General features: G+C 53.1%; 1 protein-coding gene across 2 annotated transcripts in view; it reads right to left on the bottom strand.

Moving 5' to 3' along the window:
• MPPED1 (metallophosphoesterase domain containing 1) overlaps nt 1-22729 on the bottom strand; it is a 92136-nt gene that overhangs the window by 19455 nt on the left and 49952 nt on the right. For both annotated transcript variants that reach the window (XM_026449461.1, XM_026449462.2), the window contains one exon: nt 11748-11973. In XM_026449461.1, the coding sequence (XP_026305246.1) occupies nt 11748-11973 (226 nt within the window). The remainder of the gene's footprint in view (nt 1-11747; nt 11974-22729) is intronic.

Below are 22729 nucleotides of genomic sequence, written 5' to 3'. Positions count from 1 at the left end.
TGTGAACGCATGTGTGTATGAGGGTGTGGGTGTGTGAATGCATGTGTATGAGGATGTGGGTGTGGGTGTGAACATGTGTGTATTAGCGTGTGGGTGTGGGTGTGAATGCATGTGTGTATGAGCGTGTGGGTGTGTGTGTGAATGCATGTGTGTATGAGCGTGCGTGTGTGTGTGAACACGTGTGTATGAGCATGTGGGGGTGTGTGAATGCATGTGTGTATGAGCGTGTGGGTGTGTGTGTGAACACATGTGTGTATGAGTGTATGGATGTGTATGTGAGTATGCATGCGTGTGTATGTGTATAGGTGTGTGTGTGTGAATTATGTGTGTATATGTGAATGTTGTATGTGAATGTTTCTGTGTGTATGTGATTGTGTATATGTGTGAATGTGCATGTGAGTGTGTATGGTATGGGAATGTCTGTGCATGTACATGAACGTGTGTGTGTGTGTGAATATGTGTGAGTGTGTGCGTGTGTGTGTGTAGAAGCAGCACAGGAAGCTACCAGAGACTGAAAAATTTCTTTGCCTCCATCAGAATTCAACTGATGCAGCACGTTGGGCTCAGAATTCTAAGAAGCCAGCACAGGAAGGAGAAGGTGGGCGGCCGTGGGATCACTCTGGGTGGACACTGCTGGCTGCCTTGGGCCTCCTCACCCATGGCACGTGCCAGCTGGCTCCCAAGCCCCTCAAGCAGCCATCAGAGAATGCCCCATTTCCCTGAGAGGCTCAGGCGGGGCTCACACCTGCCCTAGACGACAGGCTCTACAGCCACCCCTAAGCAGATGGGGCAATTCCTGACTCGATCTGGGCTCAAGGCAGGCAGGTCTCCACAATGCCCCAGCCGCATGGCTCTGCGGCCCTCACCCCGTTTCACCATCCAGGACCCCGCAAGGGAAGAGGGAGGGTCCTCTTTACAGATGCAGGACCCAGTGCTCAGGAGGAACCTGTCACAGAAGGGGACAGGGATCCAGGAGCCCAAAGCTCAGCAGGAACTGCCAGAGGCTGGGCCCAGGGGAAGCCAGGCAGCAGCTGCCAAAGCAAACCGCCCCCTGGACGGCCAAGGCCAGGAGCTGCCCAAGTCTACACGCCTGAGCCAGACCCGGGGCTGTCTCTTCCTAGGGCTGAGATCTTGACCCAGGTGCTAGACCTAGTCAAGCCTTACCTGACCCGTCTGTAAGATGGGAATGGAGATCATCCTGCCTTGCCCGTTGCCAGGCAGATTACATGGGACAACACACGGGGCAGTCGGCCGAATGCAGATCTCGAGTATGAAGCAGCGGGGAAAGTCTTTGCCTCACCTGCCCAAACAAACTGGGGAAGGCCAGCCTTGTGCTGGAACCACCTGGAAATACAAGGCAACACGCAAGCAGCACTGCCCCAGGTGCATGGGGACTGCTGGCCCCTGGAACCAGAGGACATAGCCCTAAGAGGCTGCAAGAAGGGAGGCCTCGGCCACTTAAATGGGGAGTTGGACTCACCCTCCATTCTCGGTGTGCTGGGCCCCAGAGGGCTTCAGGAAAACAGCAGAACAGAAAACGCCCCCACTGGCCACAGGAAGCAGGAGCTGGAACCCCAAGGCTGTCCTCAGGCCAGCAGACCTGTGTGGTCCAGGAAGCCCCGAGCCAAGAAACTCACATACAGTGGCCCCTGCTGGATGTGCCCACAGACTGAGGCAGACACAATCCCCCCAGGGAGCACCCCCAAACTGGGCTACACCCCCTAAACCAGCCACACCCCAAACCAGCCTGCCCAGGACTCCCCTAGATTGCACCTCGCTGGCCAAGAGCCTGCCATCTAAAATGACAACACCCCTAACACCTCAGATGGAATTATTGGAGACTAAAACGTAAATGTTTTATAAAAGATTTAAAAGGTTCTTAAGAGAAAGGGCAAAGGATTCCAGGTCAGAAGCTTGGCACTGAGTGCCAGGCCCACCTGTGTCTCACCCAGAGATAGGAGGAGACACCGAGGGCGTGGCATGCTGCAGAGAAGCTGGGGGTCCAAACCAACCCCCGCGGGGCTTCTTGGGAAGGGTGGCATCACCGGCCGCCTTGAAGCCTGGGTGGAGCACGCCATGGGGCAGGGTGGAGAGGGGAGAAAGAGCCTCACCACTGTCACCCATCAGCAGTGACAGCTGAGGGAGTGGGGGCTGCCTCAGGGCCGGCCAGGAATCCCGCCACCCTGCCCTCCACTTCCAGGACTCGACCCCATTCTGGTGGGAGACAAGGAGGAAGCTATGGGGCAGGGAGATCATCCTGTCTCGTTTTTTCTCTAAAATATACACTTATAAAGTTAGAAAGAAGCATTCTGGCAGCTCACTGTGCACACTGGGTGGGGCCTCCATCCTCCCTGCCATGCAGACCCAGCTTGTTCAGTTCCTGCAGGACCTCTCACAAGCCACTTCCCTGCTGGGGTCTCAGACCCCCCAGCTATAAAATGGGGACAAGGGTCTAGGCCTCCCTGACTGTTTCAGAGGACAGGGCCTCCGGGCCAGCATAACACAGGGACTGTCACTACAATCACCTCAACCCCTGGCCCCGGGCTCTTTCAGGGCACAGATTTCAAGTTCCAGGCTGCTCCGTTCTAGCTCCATCCACCCCGCAGGCCTGCTAAGTGCACAAAGGGAAGGGAAGGGAAGGAACAAACGTCAAAGGCCAGTGCCACAACCCACCCCAGCCTCGTCCCAGGGGCCACCTGGCTGCAGCTCTGTCCCATGGCTGTGGGCAGTAGACAAACCACTCGTATAGCCCCCGTTCCCCTAGCCTGGGCAGTCATAAACGTTGAGCAGCAGGCGTGTGCATGCCCACCATGTGCCAAGCAGTGCACACACAGGACCTCCTTCAATCCTGAGGGCAGTTCTGCAAAGGGACTATCCCTCTTGGCATTTCACAGAAAGCCAAGATTCTGACCCAAGGTTAAACAGCTGGGAGCCACGTACCAGGACATGTATTCCAGAATGGTCTGGAGCAGCCCTGGCTGTTTGAAGAGGGCTGACACCCAAGGCCGCTGGCTCCCACAGAGAGGTGCAGGGTATCCTGGCACCCCTGCCTGGCCTCGAGGTCCAGCCCTGCCAGGAGACAGTGAAACCCCTGAGCTGAGAATCAGGACCCGAGTGCAGACGCCCAGCAACGGGCCCGGCAGCCACTTCTCAAAGTTTAATGTCTCAGCAGGTTTGGATCCCTTCTTTCAAAATACCAGAAGTAATTAGACCAGATGGACTCGCTGCGTGCCAATTTCACTCTCTCCTCACTCTTTTTTTTAAATCAAGGCCGTTTTCAGTTAAATGAGAACAAAAAATGCATCCAAAACCCATAAATGAATACGGTATGTATACGGTATTTTTTTTAACACTTAGGATTTTGTACCAGCTGAGTTCTTCCTCTTCTCCTGCAGTTGGTTCCCGCCCCCTTCCGCTAAGCTGCTCTCAGCGAAGGCCCGACGCCGTCTGCACCTGAGGGTCCACAAACGGCCTCCCTGAGCCCTGGAACGTCACCGCACCCTGGGAGGGGGCAGCACAAACACGCTACCCTAATGAGACTTTCATCCCTTCTTGCCCAGACAGACTGAAAGACTTGGTAAGTGCAGGGTGCAGCAGTGGTTATGGCCCTTCCCCTGGTAGTGATGATACTGTGATGGAGACCTTCTTTAGAGGGCAGGGCCCAGGATCCAGGGGACACAGAAGGGGGCATCTGGCTTTCAGCTTGAGGGTTAAGGGGATGGTATCAAGGGGGCGACATGGCAAGCCAGCAGGGGGCACAGTCAGGCCTTGCTTTAGAGAGAGCAGCACAGAAGAGGAAGAAGGAACCAGAGGGGAGGGAGCTGGTGACAAGCCTGAGAGGAGACCCCAGAAAGGTTCAATCACAGGAGATAAACCAGGCTTGGATTTTAACTGAGTCCCCACAGCTTGCCATCCATCCATCTGGTCACTCATTCACTCATTCATTCATCCAACAAATACTTATTAAGAGGAGCCAGACTCTGTACTGAGCACTGGAGTTAGGTCCATGAGAAAGGGAGATCTGGGTCACTGCCCCCATGAAGCCTCAAATGCTCTAGTAGGATAAAGAGACCATAAATCAACTGCCAGAGTAAAAAAGACAGGGTGGTCCTACACTGAATGGCACAACGGAGCAGGAGAGAGAAGCCAGACACAGACCTCATGTGTCAGATAACGGTGGTAGGAGTAAAGAGGACAGGCTTTCTACACATGCTGCTGGGCCAGGAGGGTGTCCACGTGGAAAAACCCTGAACAAGATCCCTACCTCACACCATCAACACAATCATTTCCAGTGGATCCAACACCTGAACATAAGAGGCAAAACAACAAAAGTTCTGGAAAACAATATAGAAACAAGGCCAGGCGAGGTGGCTTATGCCTGTAATCCCAGCACTCTGAGAGGCCTAGGCAGGTGGATCACTTGATGTCAGGAGTTTAAGACCAGCCTGGCCAACATGGTGAAACCCTGTCTCTACAAAAATACAAAAATTAGCTGGGCATGATGGCAGCTACCTATAATCCCAGCTACTCAGGAGACTGAGGAGGGAGAATCACTTGAACCCAGGAGGCAGAGGTTGCAATGAGCCGAGATCATGCCATTGCACTCTAGCCTAGGAGACAGAGTGAGACTCCATCTCAACAACACAAAAGAAACAAGTATTCATGATTTCAGAGAACAGAAGATCACGGCAATAAGGTACCAAAAGCATTTATCACAAAGAAAAACACAAAGATATTTGACTACACCAAAATTTAAAACTTCTGTTCACCCAAAGGCTCTGCTAAGACAGGGGAAAGACAGGTCACAGAGGCGGAAAAGCTATTGGTAACATCACAACTGAGAAAAGGCTCATACTCATAATCAGAATACATGAAGAATCTCCACGAACCAGTAAGAAAAAGACAAACAACCCAATTATTGTTTTAAATGGACAAAAGACTTGAGCACTTCCCAAAAGAGGAAATCTAAGTGGCCAATCAACATGGGAAAATATTCTTGGCCTCACTGGTCATTAGGGGAATGCAAATGAAAACCACCCAGAGACACTGCGCCAGCACACACCCATGAGAATCAACCCACTGCAAGGACTGAACGAGAACATGTGAGCAAGCACTGAGCAGGGGATCTGGCTTGTGCAAAGGCTGGGTAAGCAGAGGACTCCAACAATCACAGGCCCCTGCTCCCAACAGTTATAGGCCCTTGTCAAACCTGAGCTCCTGGGAGGCAGGCTTGATCCATTTCAGGGTCTCCCAAGCCCTGCATAGAGCCAGGCACATGACAAACCACAATGGGCCTCAGAACGTGTGACTCAACAAGCAAGGAAGTCAAAACCATTACGATCTAGCCACTGAGGACTGCTTGAGCCCAGGAGTTTGAAATCAGTCTGGGCAACGTCATGAAACCCCATCTCTACAAACAGTTTTAAAAATCAGCTGGGCGTGGTGGTACATACCTGTGGTCCCAGCTACTTGGGAGGCTGAGGTAGGGGGATCACTTGAGCTCAGGCAGTCGAGGCTGCAGTGAGCTGTGACTGTACCACTGTACTCCAGCTAGGGCGACAGAGCAAGACCCCATCTCAGGGAAAAAGAAAATCTGATCTACCAATCTCCCAGAGTATCTCTTAGTGGTAGCAGAAGAAAAGCCAGTTGCTATAACCATATGTTTGCTTTTTGCTTCCCTTTCTTAGCTTGCTATGTAAAGCCCTCAATATCAAGGCTAGCCTCCAAGTCTAGCAGAGAGAGGGCCTCCCAGGAACGGGCCCATGCATCCCTCTGCTTAAGGGGGAATTGCCAGCCACAGGCAGAGGAACTGTGGCCCTGTAAGGGGGAGGGGGCTGGAAGGACACTAGGCCCACCCACAGCAGAACCCCTGCTTGCATGCCCCTCGCGATGGGCAGCTCACTACTTGGTAAGGCCACATCACCTCTCCCCTGGACTCCTGCCTATGGAGGAGTCTTCCCACACTGGTGAGACTGCCTCCTGTCACTTGCCTCTGTCCCCTGCTCTGCCGTCTACCTCCTAGGGCCACATGATGAACACATCTGCTCCTCAACCAGGTCGGCCCTGCCCACATGTCCAGCCGCAGCAGCTATTAGGTCACTCGTTGCTAGTGTTTATTCCATCCCTGCTCCCTGCCTGCTGGTCTAACTGTGCTTCTAAAGCTGGAGGGAATGCCTCCTGTAGTCCACGTGGTAGCCAATATGTTGAGGGCAGAGGGGAAAGAAAAAGAAAATCTGGAACATCTGAATTTCCCAATGATCACAAGCAGCTCCGTCACCTGCACCCCCCGAAAGAGCCGCCATATGCCCAGGCGGCCGGCGCCAGGGGCGCGGAGTGCCCCAGCCAGAACTTCGACAGACAGCTGGGGAGGGGGTGCACAACCCCCACACCCCACTCGACACCAGGCAGGATGGCAGCCAGGCCGGGGGGTTCTTCAGCTGTGAGTACTTTTTTTAGGGGCTGGTTAATGCCACTTCCAATTGTGTCGCTTCTAGCAACACCTGGGGATACCGGCAGCTGAGTGTCCCTCTCCGCCGAGGGACTCTCGCAGGGTAGTGTCCTACGCTCCACAGATCACGTCATGTCACCTTCCCAGTTGCTTGGAAGCCCAGGGCTCAGAGAGGCTACCTGATACCCTCAAGGGAGAAGGCCGACCTGCAAAGTCCTGGCTACCAGCAGCATAGTGGGTGGATGGGGGTATGGCCAGGGACCTGGATTCTGGCGGAACCAACACGATCTGGCTGCCCAGCCTCTGCTCTCTTGCTGTCATCCACCCAGACCCCTGGAAGCCACACTCAGCTCTGTGGTCCCCAAAATGCCCCAGGCCCTCTCAAGCCTCCTGGCCTTTGCCCAGGCTGTTTCCTCTGCCTGCCACACCGTTTCACCTGCACTTAGCTGCCTGTATCTATTCAGCCTCTGGCTCTTCCCACAGGAAGCCTCCCCTAACCCCAGCACGCAAGGCCCCTCCTTCATGGTTCTTACTGATGATGGAATTAGCTGTTGGCAGTCTCCCATGAGAATGTAATCCCATGAAGGCAGCAGCGGCGTCTGTCTGTCCACACCATGTCCCCAGGGTCTCCCTGGCACTCCGTACAACCTTGATGAATGAATTAACAAGTTTATTCCTGAGGGCATGAGGACATCAGCTCGATCCCCAGGCCTCAGTCTCCTCAGGGGGCCAAAAGGGCCCGTGTGCACCCAAAGGCTGTTCTGAGGACAGAGACCTGCCACACGGGAGGCATTCAGAAAGGCCACTGAATGGCCTCCGCCCTGGAGCAGGAAGAGCGAGGACCGGGAGCCTGAAGGGTCACCCCCCAGGTGTCCTGGGCAAGCCACATCCCTCCCTGGACCTCTACCTGCCCTTCTGTAAAATGGGGTAATTGCAGGCCTAGCCCTGCCTTGGAGTTTGTGGAATAAAACTAAATGGTTATTCTCTTCCTGGCTCCCCAAGGAGCACCCCAGTGATAATAAATGACCGCAGCCACTCTCCAGGGCCTTCCTTCGAGCCAGGCCTTCACCTGGATGGGCCCATGTAGACCTCACAACCCCCCAACAAGGCAGGCACTGTCATTTCCCCACTACACAGAAAGACCAGAGAAGCTGAGCCATCTGCCCAAAGTCACACAGCTGAAAAGTGGTGGTTTCCCAATTTGAACAGCCTCCAGTACTCAAAGGCCCTTGTCTGGGACCTCACTGGTTGCAGGGAAGGTTCATTGAGACCGTATCTATTGTGAGGTCCAGGGAGATGACAGCAGGCACCTGCCGAGGACAGGGAAGATGGGACAGTCCTGCACCTCCCACCTTCCCCTCTGCTCCATAAGGAAGCTGTGGCAAGATGAGACCAGGTCCTAAATCTGCCCACAGCCTCCAGCCACCAGGTGGTCACCATGTGGCACCAACCAGGGCAGCCCAGGGGTTTCCCTGACACTCTCTGCTGGGGCATGGTGGCAGGGACCCAGCCTCCCAGGGGAGGGTAGAGGCCAGAGTGGCTCGGCGTCCATTCCGTGGCACCACAACGGCAGACGCAGGCAATCTGCTCACACCAGTTGGAAACTGAGTGAAACTTGCCCAGCAAATGAGCCCAGGTCTCACCTCCACCACCTGCTCCCAGCCCCAGACAGGGCCTGAGAGGAACAGGAGGAGCATCAGCTCACAGCCTCCCTTGTGGGACGGAGAGGAGGGGGCGTTCAGCCCTCGGTGTTAAGGGTTGTCAAGCGACACGACCCAAGAGCCTGGCACAGAGCCTGGCACAGAGCCTGGCACATAACAGAGGTTCAGACATGTGGGTCTTCCCCTGCCTCCTGTGCTTGTGGAAATCTCATGCCTCTTTTGGCCCCAGTTCAAATGCCCTCTCCACCAGGGAGCCCTCCTGGATCTCACCAAACCCTTTCTGGGGCAGGGTCACATGGCCCCTGAACCCATCTCCTGGGCTCGAGTTCCCCTGTCTGTCCTTCGGCTTCTCCCACTCCCTAGCATGGCACAGGCTGTGTGTGTGCACCCAGCAGGTAGGGGGTCAGGGAGAAAGAAATGACACCGCCTGCTTGTGCTCAGACCCTGGGGGTAACCAGGAATGGGAGAGCCCAGAACTGCTCACACTGGAAGACACAGAAGCAAAACTGGAAGCCACTGGTGGCTGGAACTCAGAGCAGCTGGACCACAGCAGGACCACAGGCCGGTCTCACTTGGTCCTCAGGCCCACGACCACAGCAGTGCCAGGACTTGGCCTCCGCTGGCAGACAGCCAAGGGCAGGGCCCACTCCTGGCCTTTAGTTCGCTCCTGAGCCCAGGGAGCCAGTGGTCAAAAGGGCTCTTCGGAGCCCAGCTGTGGGGTGCACAGAGCTGCGCTGTGTGGGGGAGTGGGCAAAACCCTGAGTGATGCCTGGCAGCCCTCCTCCCCACCATCCTCCACCCAACACACTGGGTGCTGGGCAAAACATGCTGGAAGAGTAAGCTCTGCAGCAAACAACAAGAATGAGGTCTCTGTAGTGGCACAAGGCTCAGCCGAACCCTCCTGGCAGCCTTACAGCCACCCTCCGGAGGAACCACACTCTCGCTCTCATTTTGCAGAGGAGGAAACTGAGGCACAGAGAGGTTAAGTGACTCACCCAGCATCACACAACTAGTAAAAGATGAGTCTGGCTAGGCACAAAGACTCACGCCTGTAATCCCAGCACTTTGGGAGGCCAAGGTGGGTGGATCACCTGAGGTCAGGAGTTCGAAACCAGCCTGGCCAACATGGTGAAACGCCATCTCTACTAAAAATACAAAAATTAGCCGGTCACGGTGGCAGGCTCCTGTAATCCCAGCTACTCGGGAGGCTAAGGCAGAGAACTGCTTGAACCCGGGAGGTGCAGGTTGCAGTGAACCAAGATTACGCCACTGCACTCCAGCCTGGGCAATAGAGCAAGACTCCATCTCAAAAAAAAAAAAAAAAAAAAGGGTGAGGCCAAGATTTCAAGATTTGAGCCCAAACAGTTGGGCTCCAGAGCCATGCTCTTAACCTCTACAAAATCTAACTTAACCAAAAAAGCAGTTTGCTGAGGAGACGGGTAAAAACCACCGGGCAAAGAGATCAGTCCAGATTCCCAGGGACTGCAGGCCTCCGCCTCTCACCATGCTGACCCCTACCTGCCCACCTGCCCACACACACCTGACACTCCAGACTTTCCATCGTGCCTGGCTCACCCCCGGCTGTTGCTTGCCGATCCTCCTCCTAGACTGCCCTCCTGGTCTTCGGCCTATCAGACTTCTCCATATCTGAGCTCTAGTGGCCTGTCAGGCAGACTCAACCATCTCCCCTCCTCTCCTTGTCCTTGGCACTGACCTCATCACATCCTTGAGTGCCCAGAGGTCCTTGTCTGGGACCTCACTGTCTGCAGGGAGGATTCACCAAGAACCTGTACATCGTGAGGTCCAAGGAGACGACAGCAAGCACCTGCCAAGGCCAGGGAAGAGGAAACAGCCCTGAACCTCCCAGCCCTCCCCGCTGCTCCATGAGAAGGCCATGGCAAGATGAGACCAGGTCCTAAATCTGCCCACAGCCTCCAGCCACCAAGCAGGGCAGCCCAGGGGGTTCCCAGATGCTCTGTGCTGGCAGTAGCTCTCTCTGAAGTCTCTCCACCCAGGCAGGCCCTTTGTGCCTCTAAAGGGCTCCTTAGCCTCGCTGACGGTGCTGCTTCCTGATAGTGCAGCCTCAGACCACGTTACTCCCCCTGCCTGTGAATGCCTTTCTCTTCCCTCAAGGCTCAGGTCACTCCACACCCTCCAGGGAGCCTTCCAGGATCAAGCCACACTTTTAAGCATATGTGATCTTGCCCTTCCAGGTATGAAGCCCATCTCACCCTGCCAGCACTGGACACTCTGTGGCCGATCATTCTGTCCACCTACAGAATAGGGATAATAAATCAATCCTCACAGGGTTGAGTAAGGATTAGAGATAAGGTTTACGGAGCCTTTAGCCTAGGGCATAGATTACTGTAATTGCTCGGAAATTATTTCCTGCCATCACCATTATCATCATCACCATTGCCTTCTCCTTCATCATCATCGTCACCATCATCATCACCATCACCATCACGATACCATCATCACCAACACCACCATTATCACCATCACCACCCTCACCATCATCACACCACCATCATCATCACCAGCACCATACCATCATCATCACCAACACCAGCGTTATCACCATCATCATCACACCACCATCATCATCACCACCATTACCATTATCACCATCACTACCCTCACTATCATCATCACACCAGCATCATCACTATCATCATCACCATCATCATTCTCACCGCCATCATCATTGCCACCATCACCACCATCATCCTCCTCATTACCATCATCACCGTACCATCATCACCACCATCATCACCATCACCATCATTATCACACCATCATCACCATCATCACCATCACAATCATCATCACCATCACCATCACCAAGCTCACTATTATGATCACACCACCATCACCATCATCATCATCACAATCATCATTCTCACCATCATCACCACCATCATCATTACCATCATCACCATTACCATTATCACCACCATCACCATCGTCACCATCACATTACTACCATCATCACCATCAGCATCATCATGATCATCATTATACCATCATCATCACCATGATCGCATCATCACCATACTATCATCACCATCATCATCACCATCACCATCACCACCATCACCACCACCATTATCATCACCGTCACCACCAATATCATCATTATTACCATCATCATCTCTCCCAGCCCCTGACATATGCATCTTTTTTGTGTGGAGTAGGAAGACAGCATTAGGGAAAGATTCCTAGCATTACAGAATATTCATTAAAGGCAGGGGTTCTGGAACCAAATTGCTTGGGTTTAATCCCAGCTCTGCCCCTTCCTAGCTGTGTGACCTTTGGCAAGGTCCTCGCCCACTCTGGGCCTCAGTTTTCTCACCTGTGAAATGGAGATAATAGTACCTGCCTGTAAGTGAGCTAGTATCGCACACAGCATAACACAGGGTACAGCTGATAATACTATTTTCAGTGAGATATAGGGGAAGAGAGGCCCAGAGAGCAGCAGTCACCTGCCTAGGTTCACACAGAGGGTGAGGGGCAAGATTCAGTCCTGAGCCTCGCATCCGGAGCTCCCTGCTGCTTCTCCCATCCCCTACAGCCCCTGCACTCAGCCTCAGCTCTGGTCTCACCAGCAGGCAGGACCAGTGCCCAGGCCCACTCACCACGGGGAGCCGTAGATCCGGAAGCCCCGCACGGTGACCTCCGAGTCCTGAAGGTAGATGCAGTTGGTCAGCAGCGACTGCACGTTCTCATAGTTCTCTGGCTTCAGCTTCGACACAGATGGGAAGTAGTAAAAGTCCTGTTTGATGAGGTCGGCCATGAACTCCTGGTCAAAGGTCAGCTCGTGGTTTCCTGCGATCACGATCTTGTACTCGTAGGGCAGGCTGCCTGCAGGGGCGGACACAGACAGACATGCAGCACACAGCTGTCAGCTTTTCCAGAAGCCACAGCATGGCTGAGAGAGGGGCGGCCAGGAAGAAGCTGCTGGAATCGCTGACGGGGTACCTGCTGCCAGGCCCCCAACAGGCGTCTTCATCAGATCAGAGGAGGCAGCAGCCCGATCACTGTCCCCATGGTCCTGCCTGCCCAGGCCTCCACTGGCCATCGGCCCCTGAGATCATCGGGAGGAGGCTGGACAGGTTCCTCCCAGGCCGCTAAGCTGCAGAGTGCCTGGCCTTATCCTGGGACTTCTCTGCCTCCGTTTCTTCTTTCTGGACTAGTTGTCTACTGGAAGAAGACCCCTCAACCTGCACCCCTAGTCCTAGCTATCACCGGCCTCGTGGTCCCAGGCCCCTACCCCCTGGGTATCTGGGACTCCTTATCCTCCACTTTCCGAAAGGAATCGCAAGGTCTTTGCAGAACCCAGTTCAAAGGTTTGGAGACCCCACACTCAGGAAACATTATAGGGCCTACCCCTACTGCCATGGAAATTCAAAGCCAAAATGCACTCTAGATGGAATCAAAACAAAAATGTTATGTATACAGCCACCGAATTACAATAGTGTCATTCTAGCTTTGCCGTGTGCAAACTTTTGGGTAGTTCTTCCAAGGTACACATCTTTCTCTGGGGTCCAGGTTTACAGATGCCCTAGGCAGGAGGGTGCACTGCCACCCAGGAGACTGGCTGGGGGCTGGTTTCTGGACAGCTGCCTGGCAGGCTTCACCCACCAAGCTGGCTCTATACAGGAACAAGACCACCATGGCTCTTCGGTCTCAGTAAATGCCACTCACCCCTGTGCCCCCTACTCCATCTGAGAGCCAGCCTGACCCCAGGCTCGGGCCCCTGACTCCCCAGTCCCCACCAGCCTCAGCTGCTGGGCTCTCATGGGCCTGGAGAGTCAAGATGGTACCTGTAAGCCCTGATTTAGATAAAAAATGAAATGTTGAAAGTGCACTTGGAGACCCAAGCCTTTCTCCCGGCCCCTCCTGGGCAGAGAGTGCCCTGGTGGGTCAGGCAAGTAGCATGTGAAGGCACCAGCACAGCACAGGGGCCTCGGGGAGATGGGGTCCCAGACAGGAAAATGGTGACATTTCATAACCTGTTCACAAAGCAGTAACTGTGGCTAACAGACCGGCACCTCGTGAGGCATCCCCTCCATCCCTGGGAGACCATGACCTTCATCTGCTAAGTCACACACAAGGCAAGGTGCTCCAACACTCCTCTGGCCATCAGGCTCCACTGAGCCCCTTCCCTGACACCCCCTTCACTCCTCACCCTCCCGGGCAATGCCCAGCAGCACGGGCACCGTGCTCTGTCCCCTGGGACAACACAGCAGCCCAGGAACAGCAGAGCCTTTTCCGCCAGGACCAAAACCTCTACCTCTCCCGCTGTGTGAGCATTCCATGGGGAACCGAACTCCAGAAATGCCTCTGCTCCAAATACTAAGCATTGGTTTTCTTATTGGAAACGGATGCTCGCAATGTGGGCTGAGACTCAGAAGATGTGCCATCACACTCAGCTCTCCGGAAGCATTCTAGGAAGAGCTCGCCTCCCCATCCCTTATGTGAGCTGCCGGGAAGGACAGAGTGAGGTTTACGGCAGCGCATGTCCTATAACTACAGCCATTATTATATCCTAATTGCAACGAAACAGAAGAGTCCAGAGCCCCTTTATAAGCTTCTTCTCTGCTCCCAGCTAGATAAGACCTACGCCGTCTGTCTAACCACATGCCCTAGGCCACGGCAAATGACCAGTTCCCAGCCTGGCCAGGGAGGGTAGGCCAGGGCAGTGAGAAAGAGAGCCCTGAGGTGAGACAGAAGTTTTCTGCAAAACAGGAAGAAAATCCCAATCTACTCATAGCTGACTCACCGACCACCCCAGACTACTTTACAGGTTTGAGAAAGCACTGCTCTTTCTTCTTCAGGATTTATCAACTCCAGGGCGGGGGTCCACTGGTACACAGCAGGCCACAGAATCGCAGCTCCAGCAGCCTAGATCCCAGACCCACTGTGCCACCAACAAGCTGTACGACTTAGCTTCCCTGTGCCTCAGTTTCCTCACCTGTAAAATGAGAAAAGTAACAGCTACCTTGCAGGACTGTTCTGATATTATAGAAGATAATCAATGTACAAAACTTTTGATATTCAAAAAAACCAAAGAGCTTCCCTGGGCCGGGGTTTGCAAACTAGAAGCAGGCAGGCCAGACCCACGCACAGATATATTTTGTTTGGCACAACTTTTTTTTTAAAACTTGAACTTGTTGCCAACATCAAAAATCTGAGACATTCTTAATAACACTTCATTACTTCTGTTTTCTAAACATAAAGGAATAAATACAATTTAACCTCTGGCCATCCCAGTCCAGTCAGGAAGTGCTGAGTGTCTGTGTCCCCTTGGACAGGATGCATGCATCCAGCTGGCCCTAGTCCCCACCTGTCCCTACCGTCTCACACCTAGTCTGCTTCATTTATTTGAAGGTACTGCCCACTCCTAACAGGCATTTGGGTTTCTGTCCCTGGGCACGTGACGGGAACAGCCTGGCCCTGGTCTGAGGTTCTTCCAATCAGGCTGCTGGGATGAGATTCTCCAAGCCCCTTCCACCTCCCCGACCCTCCTCTTGTTCATCAGGGCCCACCCTGGCCCAGGAGTGCTGGGAACTCTGCTTGCTGTGCTCTTGGGAGAGCTCCAAGAACATGGAGGCAGACGTGTTTGCTTCCCCCAGCTCTGTCCCTAGCAGGCCCCAGCAGGAGTCTGGCGAATGAAGCCGCCCACAGCCCCACAGCGCGACCAGGCATGGTATAGAGGAGCCCTCTCCGGTGAGGCTCAGACTGCGGAGAGGAGGGAAGAGGACTGCGTGGGCCTGAGCAGCTGGCGGTGGGCCGGGGAGGACACAGCAGGAAAGATGGCCACTTCCGGGCCCCTGGTGGAGAGCTGAGCTCTCATTTCCCTAGAGCACCCCCAAGGTACTTGGTTCTAGTATCTCCTCTTTGCAGCTGAGGAGAATGAGGCTCAAAGGCTGGGAAACCCACCCAGGCCCCACGGCTGTGGAGGGGACGCTGGTCCAGCTGACCCCACAGCTCTGGACGGGTGCCTCAGACTCCTCCAAGGCCAGCAGACCCAGAGTCAGTGTGCAACCCCTCATCGAGCCCCTCCCCAAACACACTGCAGCAAGGAGGCAGCCAGAACCCCCAGCTCAGGTCGGGGGTGGTCACCATCACTGCCTTCGGCTCTGATTCACCGCATTTCCACTTCAGATCACCCATCCATCCTGCCGCCCAAGCTGGGGATGTGGAGCCCGCGCTCAGGTATTTACGTCATGTCTTTGACTGGGGGTGTTACTTAAGCAAATTAGCAAATTACTCCAACTGTACAGTTCCATTTATTTCTGCAGCTCCCGACTACTGGGGGTTGGGCGGGGCACAGGAGCTGTCAGCGCTCCCCTCTTCTTCTCACCTCAGCAGCGGATGACTGAGGCTTCTTCCCTCCCAGAAAAGGGTGGATGGGGCACAAGGCCGAGCTCCTGTACATAAAGCTGGGCAGCAGGGCAGGAGCCACCACCTGCTGGGGTGACACCCTCAAACACTGTCTGTTCCATGGCTTGGAGGCAAAGGGACATCCACTTATGAACACAGAAACTGTCCAGCACCACATCCCTCTGAGTCCAAAGTCACGAGTATGCCTGTGGATGTCCACCTGGACTTGGCAATTCACCAGCTGTGCGTAACCTTCACAGACACTTAACTGTTACTAGGCCCAGGTTACATCAGAGAAAACTGAGGCCCAGGGAGAGGTTGCATAAGATCACACAAATCAATAGCAAAATGACTGACAATTACAGAGGACAATGGACATTTGGTAGACCCTATGGCAGTATCCTGAGGTGCACCCTGCACCATCATGCTACCCTGACTCTCAGTGGATGGATGGATGGATGGATGGATGGATGCATGGGTGGATGAATGGTTTATAGATATGGATGCACACATGGATAGACAGATGCATGCATGGATGGATGAATGGATGGTTTATAGATGGATGGAGATATAGATGCACACATGGATGGATGGTTTATAGATGGATGGATGGATGGATGGATGGATGGATGAATGGATGGTTTATAGATAGACAGATGGATGAGTGGATGAATGGGTGCTTTGTAGCTGGATGGATGGGTGCATGGATGGATGAATGGTTTATAGATATGGATGCACACATGGATAGATGGATGCATGCATGGATGAATGAATGGATGGTTTATAGATGGATGAATATATAGATGCACACATGGATGGATGGTTTATAGATGGATGGATGAATGGATGGTTTATAGATAGACGGATGGATGAGTGGATGAATGGGTGCTTCGTAGATGGATGGATATATAGATGCATACATGGATGGATGAATGGATAGATGGATGGCTTATGGATGGATGGATGCTTTATATGTGTATGGATATATAGATGTATATAGAGATGGATGAATGAATGGATAGATGGATGGATGGATGGATGGATGGTTTATGGATGAATGGATGGGTGGGTGGATGGATGCTTTATATATGTATGGATATATGGATGCACATATAGATGGATGGATGGATGGTTTAATGGATGGATGGGTGGGTGGATGGATGGATGCTTTATATATGTATGAATATATAGACGGATGGATGCATAGATGGTTTATAGATAGATGGATACATAGATGCATACATAGATGGGTGGATACATGAACTGACAGATGGGTGGATGGATGCATTTATCAATCAATCCATCCTTAGCTGGGTCTGACTGTCTCCTTTACACCAACTGACCTCCGTGTCATCCCTTTTCCTCAAACGTTTCCTCCAACTGTCCCTGGTAGGACATTTTTTTCAGACTCACCCTCCTTACCCACAATCTTGATTGTCCATCTCTGAATCTTCTCCAATTAAACCTGCTCTCTTGCAGGTGGGTACGGGGGACAAAGAACAGAAGTTCCGGAATGGCCTGACCATCACAGAGTGGGGAGGAGGAGTCTCCTCCTCTGTTCTAGGGCTGCTACCTCTATTGTCAGAGCCTAAGGCTGCATTAGTTTTCCAGTATTCACATCACACTGCAGTTCTTACCAACCCAAACATGGATAAAATTCCTAGTGACCAATCATTAGAGGCTCTCTTGCTTAGTTTCATCACAACCCTCCATCTAAACAGTAAATGAGGAGAGTGTTTTGGGGACCTCAGCCAACTAATTGATTTACAGGGACTTTATGGGGAAAAATTAGATGAATACAAACTCTTCCGCCTAATGCCTGCACTGAACACAGAGGAAATGGATGTTGTTCTCTTTGCCCTTTCCTGCTGCTGTTCTTCCCTGCAGCAGATAAGATGGCTGACACACAGGGAAGCTTTCCCAGGGCCCTGAGGAGAGCTGCCTGAGAAGCCACCAGAAGCACCTGAATCTTGGGAAAGCAACTGTTCTCCAAGCAGGAGTGGAAAGAGATTAGGCAGCACCACCCTGGAGACCAGAACATAACGTGACCCCCTGAACCAAAGATGGATACAACCTGGGGAAGGTGAAAGAAAAAGCCTCTCCACACAGCAGCCCTGGGCTGGGCACGGTGGACAGCAGTGCAGGTGCTGGGGGCTGTGCTTGCCTTGGTAAGGCTCAGCAAGGGCACAGATGGGTCCAAACGCCTTTTCTTATCCACCTCCCCTCATCAACCCAATGGAAGCTAAGAATCCACTGAGCCTATCCTGAATGCCCCTTAGGCTGAATGCACACTTTCTTCCCTGAAGTTGGATCCACTGCAAAGCCCCCAGCCCTGGTCAGCTCCCCATGAGCCCTGATTAAACTTGAGCCCAATGTTCCCATGTTCCAGACCCCGGCGAGGTTCCGCTGGGGACACAGTCATGAACCAGAGACACCACCAAGAGGCCCGCAGATCTCCTAATCTATGCTGCTCACTGGACAGGAGGAAACTGGAGCTCAGAAAGGGGAAGAGACTTGTCCAAGGTCACACAGCGAGACAGTGTAGGGCTAGGACTTGAACCCTGGCCTCCTGCCTCAGAGATGTCTGAACAATGACCAGCCTCTGGTAGGACATGCGTGATGAGCAGACAGTTTAGGGGACTGGAAGGGTATGAGAGCATCTCGGAAGAGCGGAGCAGGGACTTGTGGCACCGGTCAGACCCTGAAACTGGAGACACGCCAGTCGGGCTCTGCTAGGTGGGCGAGGATGCTGATCTCCCCGCCTCTGCCACAAGCACCAGGTCCTTGATGCCAAAACCAGTCCTACCTCCCCTTGCTTTTCAGAGCTGGGGAGCAATGCTACACATTTGTATTCTCCATGAAAAATATTCAAACCATCTTCCCCAAATGCCTCCTTTTTCCCCCAGCCAGATCCTTCAAGATCCTGGCATTTGCTAGCCATGGACTTCTTGGTGAAAAGATGTTTAAGTATTAACCAGGAGAGCACTAGAGGATGGCCCTATTGTTTTAACTTTTCATTTGCCACATACGTGTATTCAAACAGCTGTGCATCCACACACGGATTCCACACCGCAGCAAGCGCGGCTGCCACACGGGGCAGAGGGGGACGCACATGGAAGTCTCTGCTTTTTGTGCTTCCAAGATTAATCTCCCTCCAAAAGGTTACAATTCTTTATCGCTAACACTTACCCATCCCATTTAACAGAAAGTGCTGCCTCCAAACTGCATAATCTGTTAAATTCAACAAGATATGTGCAAGCTTCTCCACCATCGATGCCATTCCCGGAGCGAAGTATTGAGCCCGGCGGAGTTTTAGTGTTCTCTAAACGCAGTGACAATCAGGCAAATGCCCACTTATGGCTTCTTCCGCCCATTCCCATCTCACAGAACACAGCAGAGGGGGATGGAATCAAGAGACGGCATAACGATCTCTGATTGCATTTTTAGTACGTCTTTGACAGTTCTGTGTTTAAACACTTGCCGATGTCTAGGAGATTCACATTAGCAGACTTCCTGGTATGGCGCATGGTCTAGAAACACACTGGGATGGAGCAAGCTGCGAGAGTCAGCTGTGAACCACTGTGGGGTCTTGGTGCAGTTCGGTGCATGAACGCCAGGAATAGCATCACACGGCCAAGCACACACAGAGGACCGTGGCTGACCATGCAGAGAAAGGGAATTCTGTGTGTAACCTGAACAGGAGGGAGAGCTCTGGAGTCAAGATGTCTGGGCCAACAGCCAAGGCTGAGTTCAGGGGAACACAGTGGCAGGGCTGCACCTGCAGCCTGCAGAAGCTGAATTCTGCTACCCTGCACTGAGCACCCTGTCCAGGCACTGTGACCAGCAACATGCATTCGATGCTTCCAGACACCCCTAGCAGACACGGGCCATTTTCCCCGTGACAGAGATGAGAGGCAGTGCAGCAGAGTGGGTAAGGGTGCAGGCTGGGTAGCCTGACTCCCATCTCTACCTCCCACTGGCTCTCTGGCCAGAATGAGAACCCTCACTTCCCCAAGCTTCAGTGTCCCCATTTGTAAAACACACATGTTTATGCTTCCCCACAGAGTACTTACAATGATCAAGCTGGTGAAGACACGTGAGCCCCACGCTGTACCTCTCCTTCTGCAGGGATTTGTTTTTAAGCAGGTTCGATAAGACACGTGGACACAGAAATGAGTGTCACAAAGGAAGCTTACACTCACAGTTCTCTAAAAAACGCGAGTCACGCTCCACCATGCCTGGTCAGACAGGGAAGCACCAGGGACGGTCAGGAGGTGGGGGGTGAAGGGGAAACATGGGCAGGAGCCTGTTTTCTGTTTTCCAAAGGAAGGGTCGGGCAAGGCAAGGGAAAGAGACTTAGGACTATCTAGTTCGAACAATTCTGGCAGGCTCTGGGACACAGGGGCTGTCCCTAACTGTCTGGCACTGCCCCTGGGGTGATCAGGGCAGGTGGATAGTGGCCCTATCCACTTTACCGTGGACTGTGGAGTGGTTGGGCTTGTGTAGTTATTTGCTGTATCTGGGAACTGATTAACCCTGGGAGGGATAATCCCCTTGGCTCAGCAAGGCCCGCAGATGTCAAAGCATCAGAATACAGAAAATAAAAGTCAAGGTTAATGTAACCTGGATGTTAGCCATTTTCATTGCATTTTGGGGCTATTCAGGAAAATTAATGCTGCAACGTACGGCACAGCCCAGAAATGTGAGCTGCGAAGTTGGAGATGAGAACAGAGATTCTAGAAGGTCAGGTCACCTGCCTGGGGCCACATAGCAGCTCTGGGACCCAGGTCTGCCTGCCCAGAGCTCAGTGCCACAACACCCCAGATAGAACATCTGCCATCCTAGGATGGCAGACCCCAATGAGCTGCAGACCCCCTGGCCTCATCCAGCCTCCACGGGTCCTGCACGGGAGGCTGCTGGATTCGAGACTCAGCTCTGGTGCCTGGATTTAAAAGGCAAATGTGATTTTTCTTCTGTTCCATCTTAATAGCCAAAATGTTTAACTTTCAAACATTTGTTTTTCCTGGGAAATGTTTTAAAAACAGGAACATTCAGTCCTAATTATCTTCAACTGCTTGTTTCCACCGCTACTGCAAAGCACATATGACTTCAGGCCGAAAGTTTTCTGTGTTTTTATCCCCCAAAATCAAGGTTGCCTGTAGCTAGCAGGACTTTGTGGGAACCTCCTCAGAAGTCACAGTCCGGAAGAACACACGTGCCCAGAGATGTGCACAAAAGGCCCCTGGTGGCCCCTAGCTTCCCCAGCCAGGGGCTACCACACTTTCTGCAGTGCTCTGACCTCAGCCCTCCTCCTCCGACCCTGTACCCCTCTGGGTGTTTACGGCCTCTTGGCATCTGCATCTGCTGTTTCACACCCCGGGATCCTCTTCCCGCCCTGCTTTCTGAGTCAACTCCAATTCTACTTGCTCTTTTTCAGCCAACCTAAAGGCCGCTTCCTCCAGGACACCTTCCAAGAACCCCTTCTCTTCACTCAACCCTAGTAGGATGATGGATGCTCCCCAACAAGCACCCGGGGACGTGCTTCTCACAGCCCTGACCAGGCTGTGCTATCACTGTGGATTGATCTGTCTGCTTCCCCAGCAGCCTGAGAGCCCCTTCAAGGCCCCCCTCCTGGTCCAGCACTCTACCCCCAGCACGGGGCTTGGCGACAAGTAGACACTCAACACACAGCCACTGAATCCATGAGGTTCCATCATCCCTTACAACACTGGCAAGGGCCAGGGAGGTCACATGACTCAATAAAGGTCTCCTAAGTGATTGGCTACAGGATGTCCCCAGAGGCCAAACAGATGGCCCACGATGGTAACCAGCACTGTTAGGATGAGATGAGCCCGTCAGGTGGCAGTATCCGAACTGTCATGGTCTCTGCTCACTCGGCAGACATCAAGGCCCATGCCACGGAGCTGCCCCACGAGGCTGTGGGAGAGCCCTGGCCCGAGAGTTGGCTCAGTTCTCTACTACCTCACCATGCGACCTGGGGTGGTGAGGCCCTTCTCATCCTCGTGCCTCAGTTTCCCTATCTGTTCCATGAAGACGTGACATAAAGGTCCTGACCTCCGAGAGCCCTTTCAATTCTCTGAGACCCTCCAGGCAGGTGTGTATGTGGCGCTGGGGTGGGGTGCCCACGGAGGGTGTTAACAGGGTCAGATGGTGGGACCCAAAAGGCCCTTGTACAGGATGGGATTCTGAATGCCCATGTTTGTCTCCACTTGTGGCTGACATCCTATGAAATTGGCGATAAAGGAAGGAAAAGGCATGGCCTGCCAAGGATAGGTTTGGAAGCTGGAAAGAGATGGATGGGTGGACTGGCTTAGCTGAGCAAAGAAAACTAAAACCAAAGTCATGGGAGTGGGTAAGAGGAATGTGGAGCTACAAGAAGCAAGGTGAGCTGTGGCCAGATCCCAAGGGGGTCTCAGGGACTAGAAGCCCCAGAGTTGCAGTCTGACTTAGACCCTGTATGAGAAGCAGGTGGGACCCAGGCCCCTCCCACCTTGCACCCATCCAGCAGCCATGCCCTTTGCCTCTCATCCCCACAGAAGTGGGGAGCACTCCCAGGGACACACAAAAACTCCATAGAGCCCCATTTAGGGAACACTGAGGCCAGGGGATGAACCCTGGGGTCCCAGCCTCCAGACCCACTAAGCTATCAAATCTGGAAGCCAGACTTGGAAAGGAAAACCTGGGGCGAAAAGCAGATCCAGGAGGAAAAACCCACAGATATCCATATAGGGGTTGCCCAAAGACATGGCCAGGGCCCCATGATCACATCCCTCTACCCCCACCACACACACACACACACACATACGCACGCACACACACATGCACACAGAGCTAACCAACAGCTTTCAGATGTTCAATTCATATACACAAATGCAGTGTCATCAGGCCTCTGGGAAAAACCCCACAGGGCAGGCCGGATGCAGTGGCTCACACCTGTAATCCCAGCACTTTGGGAGGCTGAGGCAGGTGAATCACCTGAGATCAGAAATTCAAGACCAGCCTGGCCAACACGGCAAAGTGCTGTCTCTATTAAAAATACAAAAATTAGCCAGGCATGGTGGCAGGTGCCCATAATCCCAGCTACTCAGGAGACTGAGGCAGGAGAATCACTTGAACCTGGGAGGCAGAGGTTGTAGTCAGTTGAGATCACGCCACTGCACTCCAGCCTGGACAATAGAGCAAGACTCTGTCTCAAAAAAAAAAAGAAAGA

This window comes from Piliocolobus tephrosceles, chromosome 19 (genome assembly GCF_002776525.5).
Source record: "Piliocolobus tephrosceles isolate RC106 chromosome 19, ASM277652v3, whole genome shotgun sequence".
Classification (NCBI taxonomy): Eukaryota; Metazoa; Chordata; class Mammalia; order Primates; family Cercopithecidae; genus Piliocolobus; species Piliocolobus tephrosceles.
Note: the sequence above shows the minus strand (reverse complement) of the source record. Positions and strands in the feature narration are given on the sequence as shown.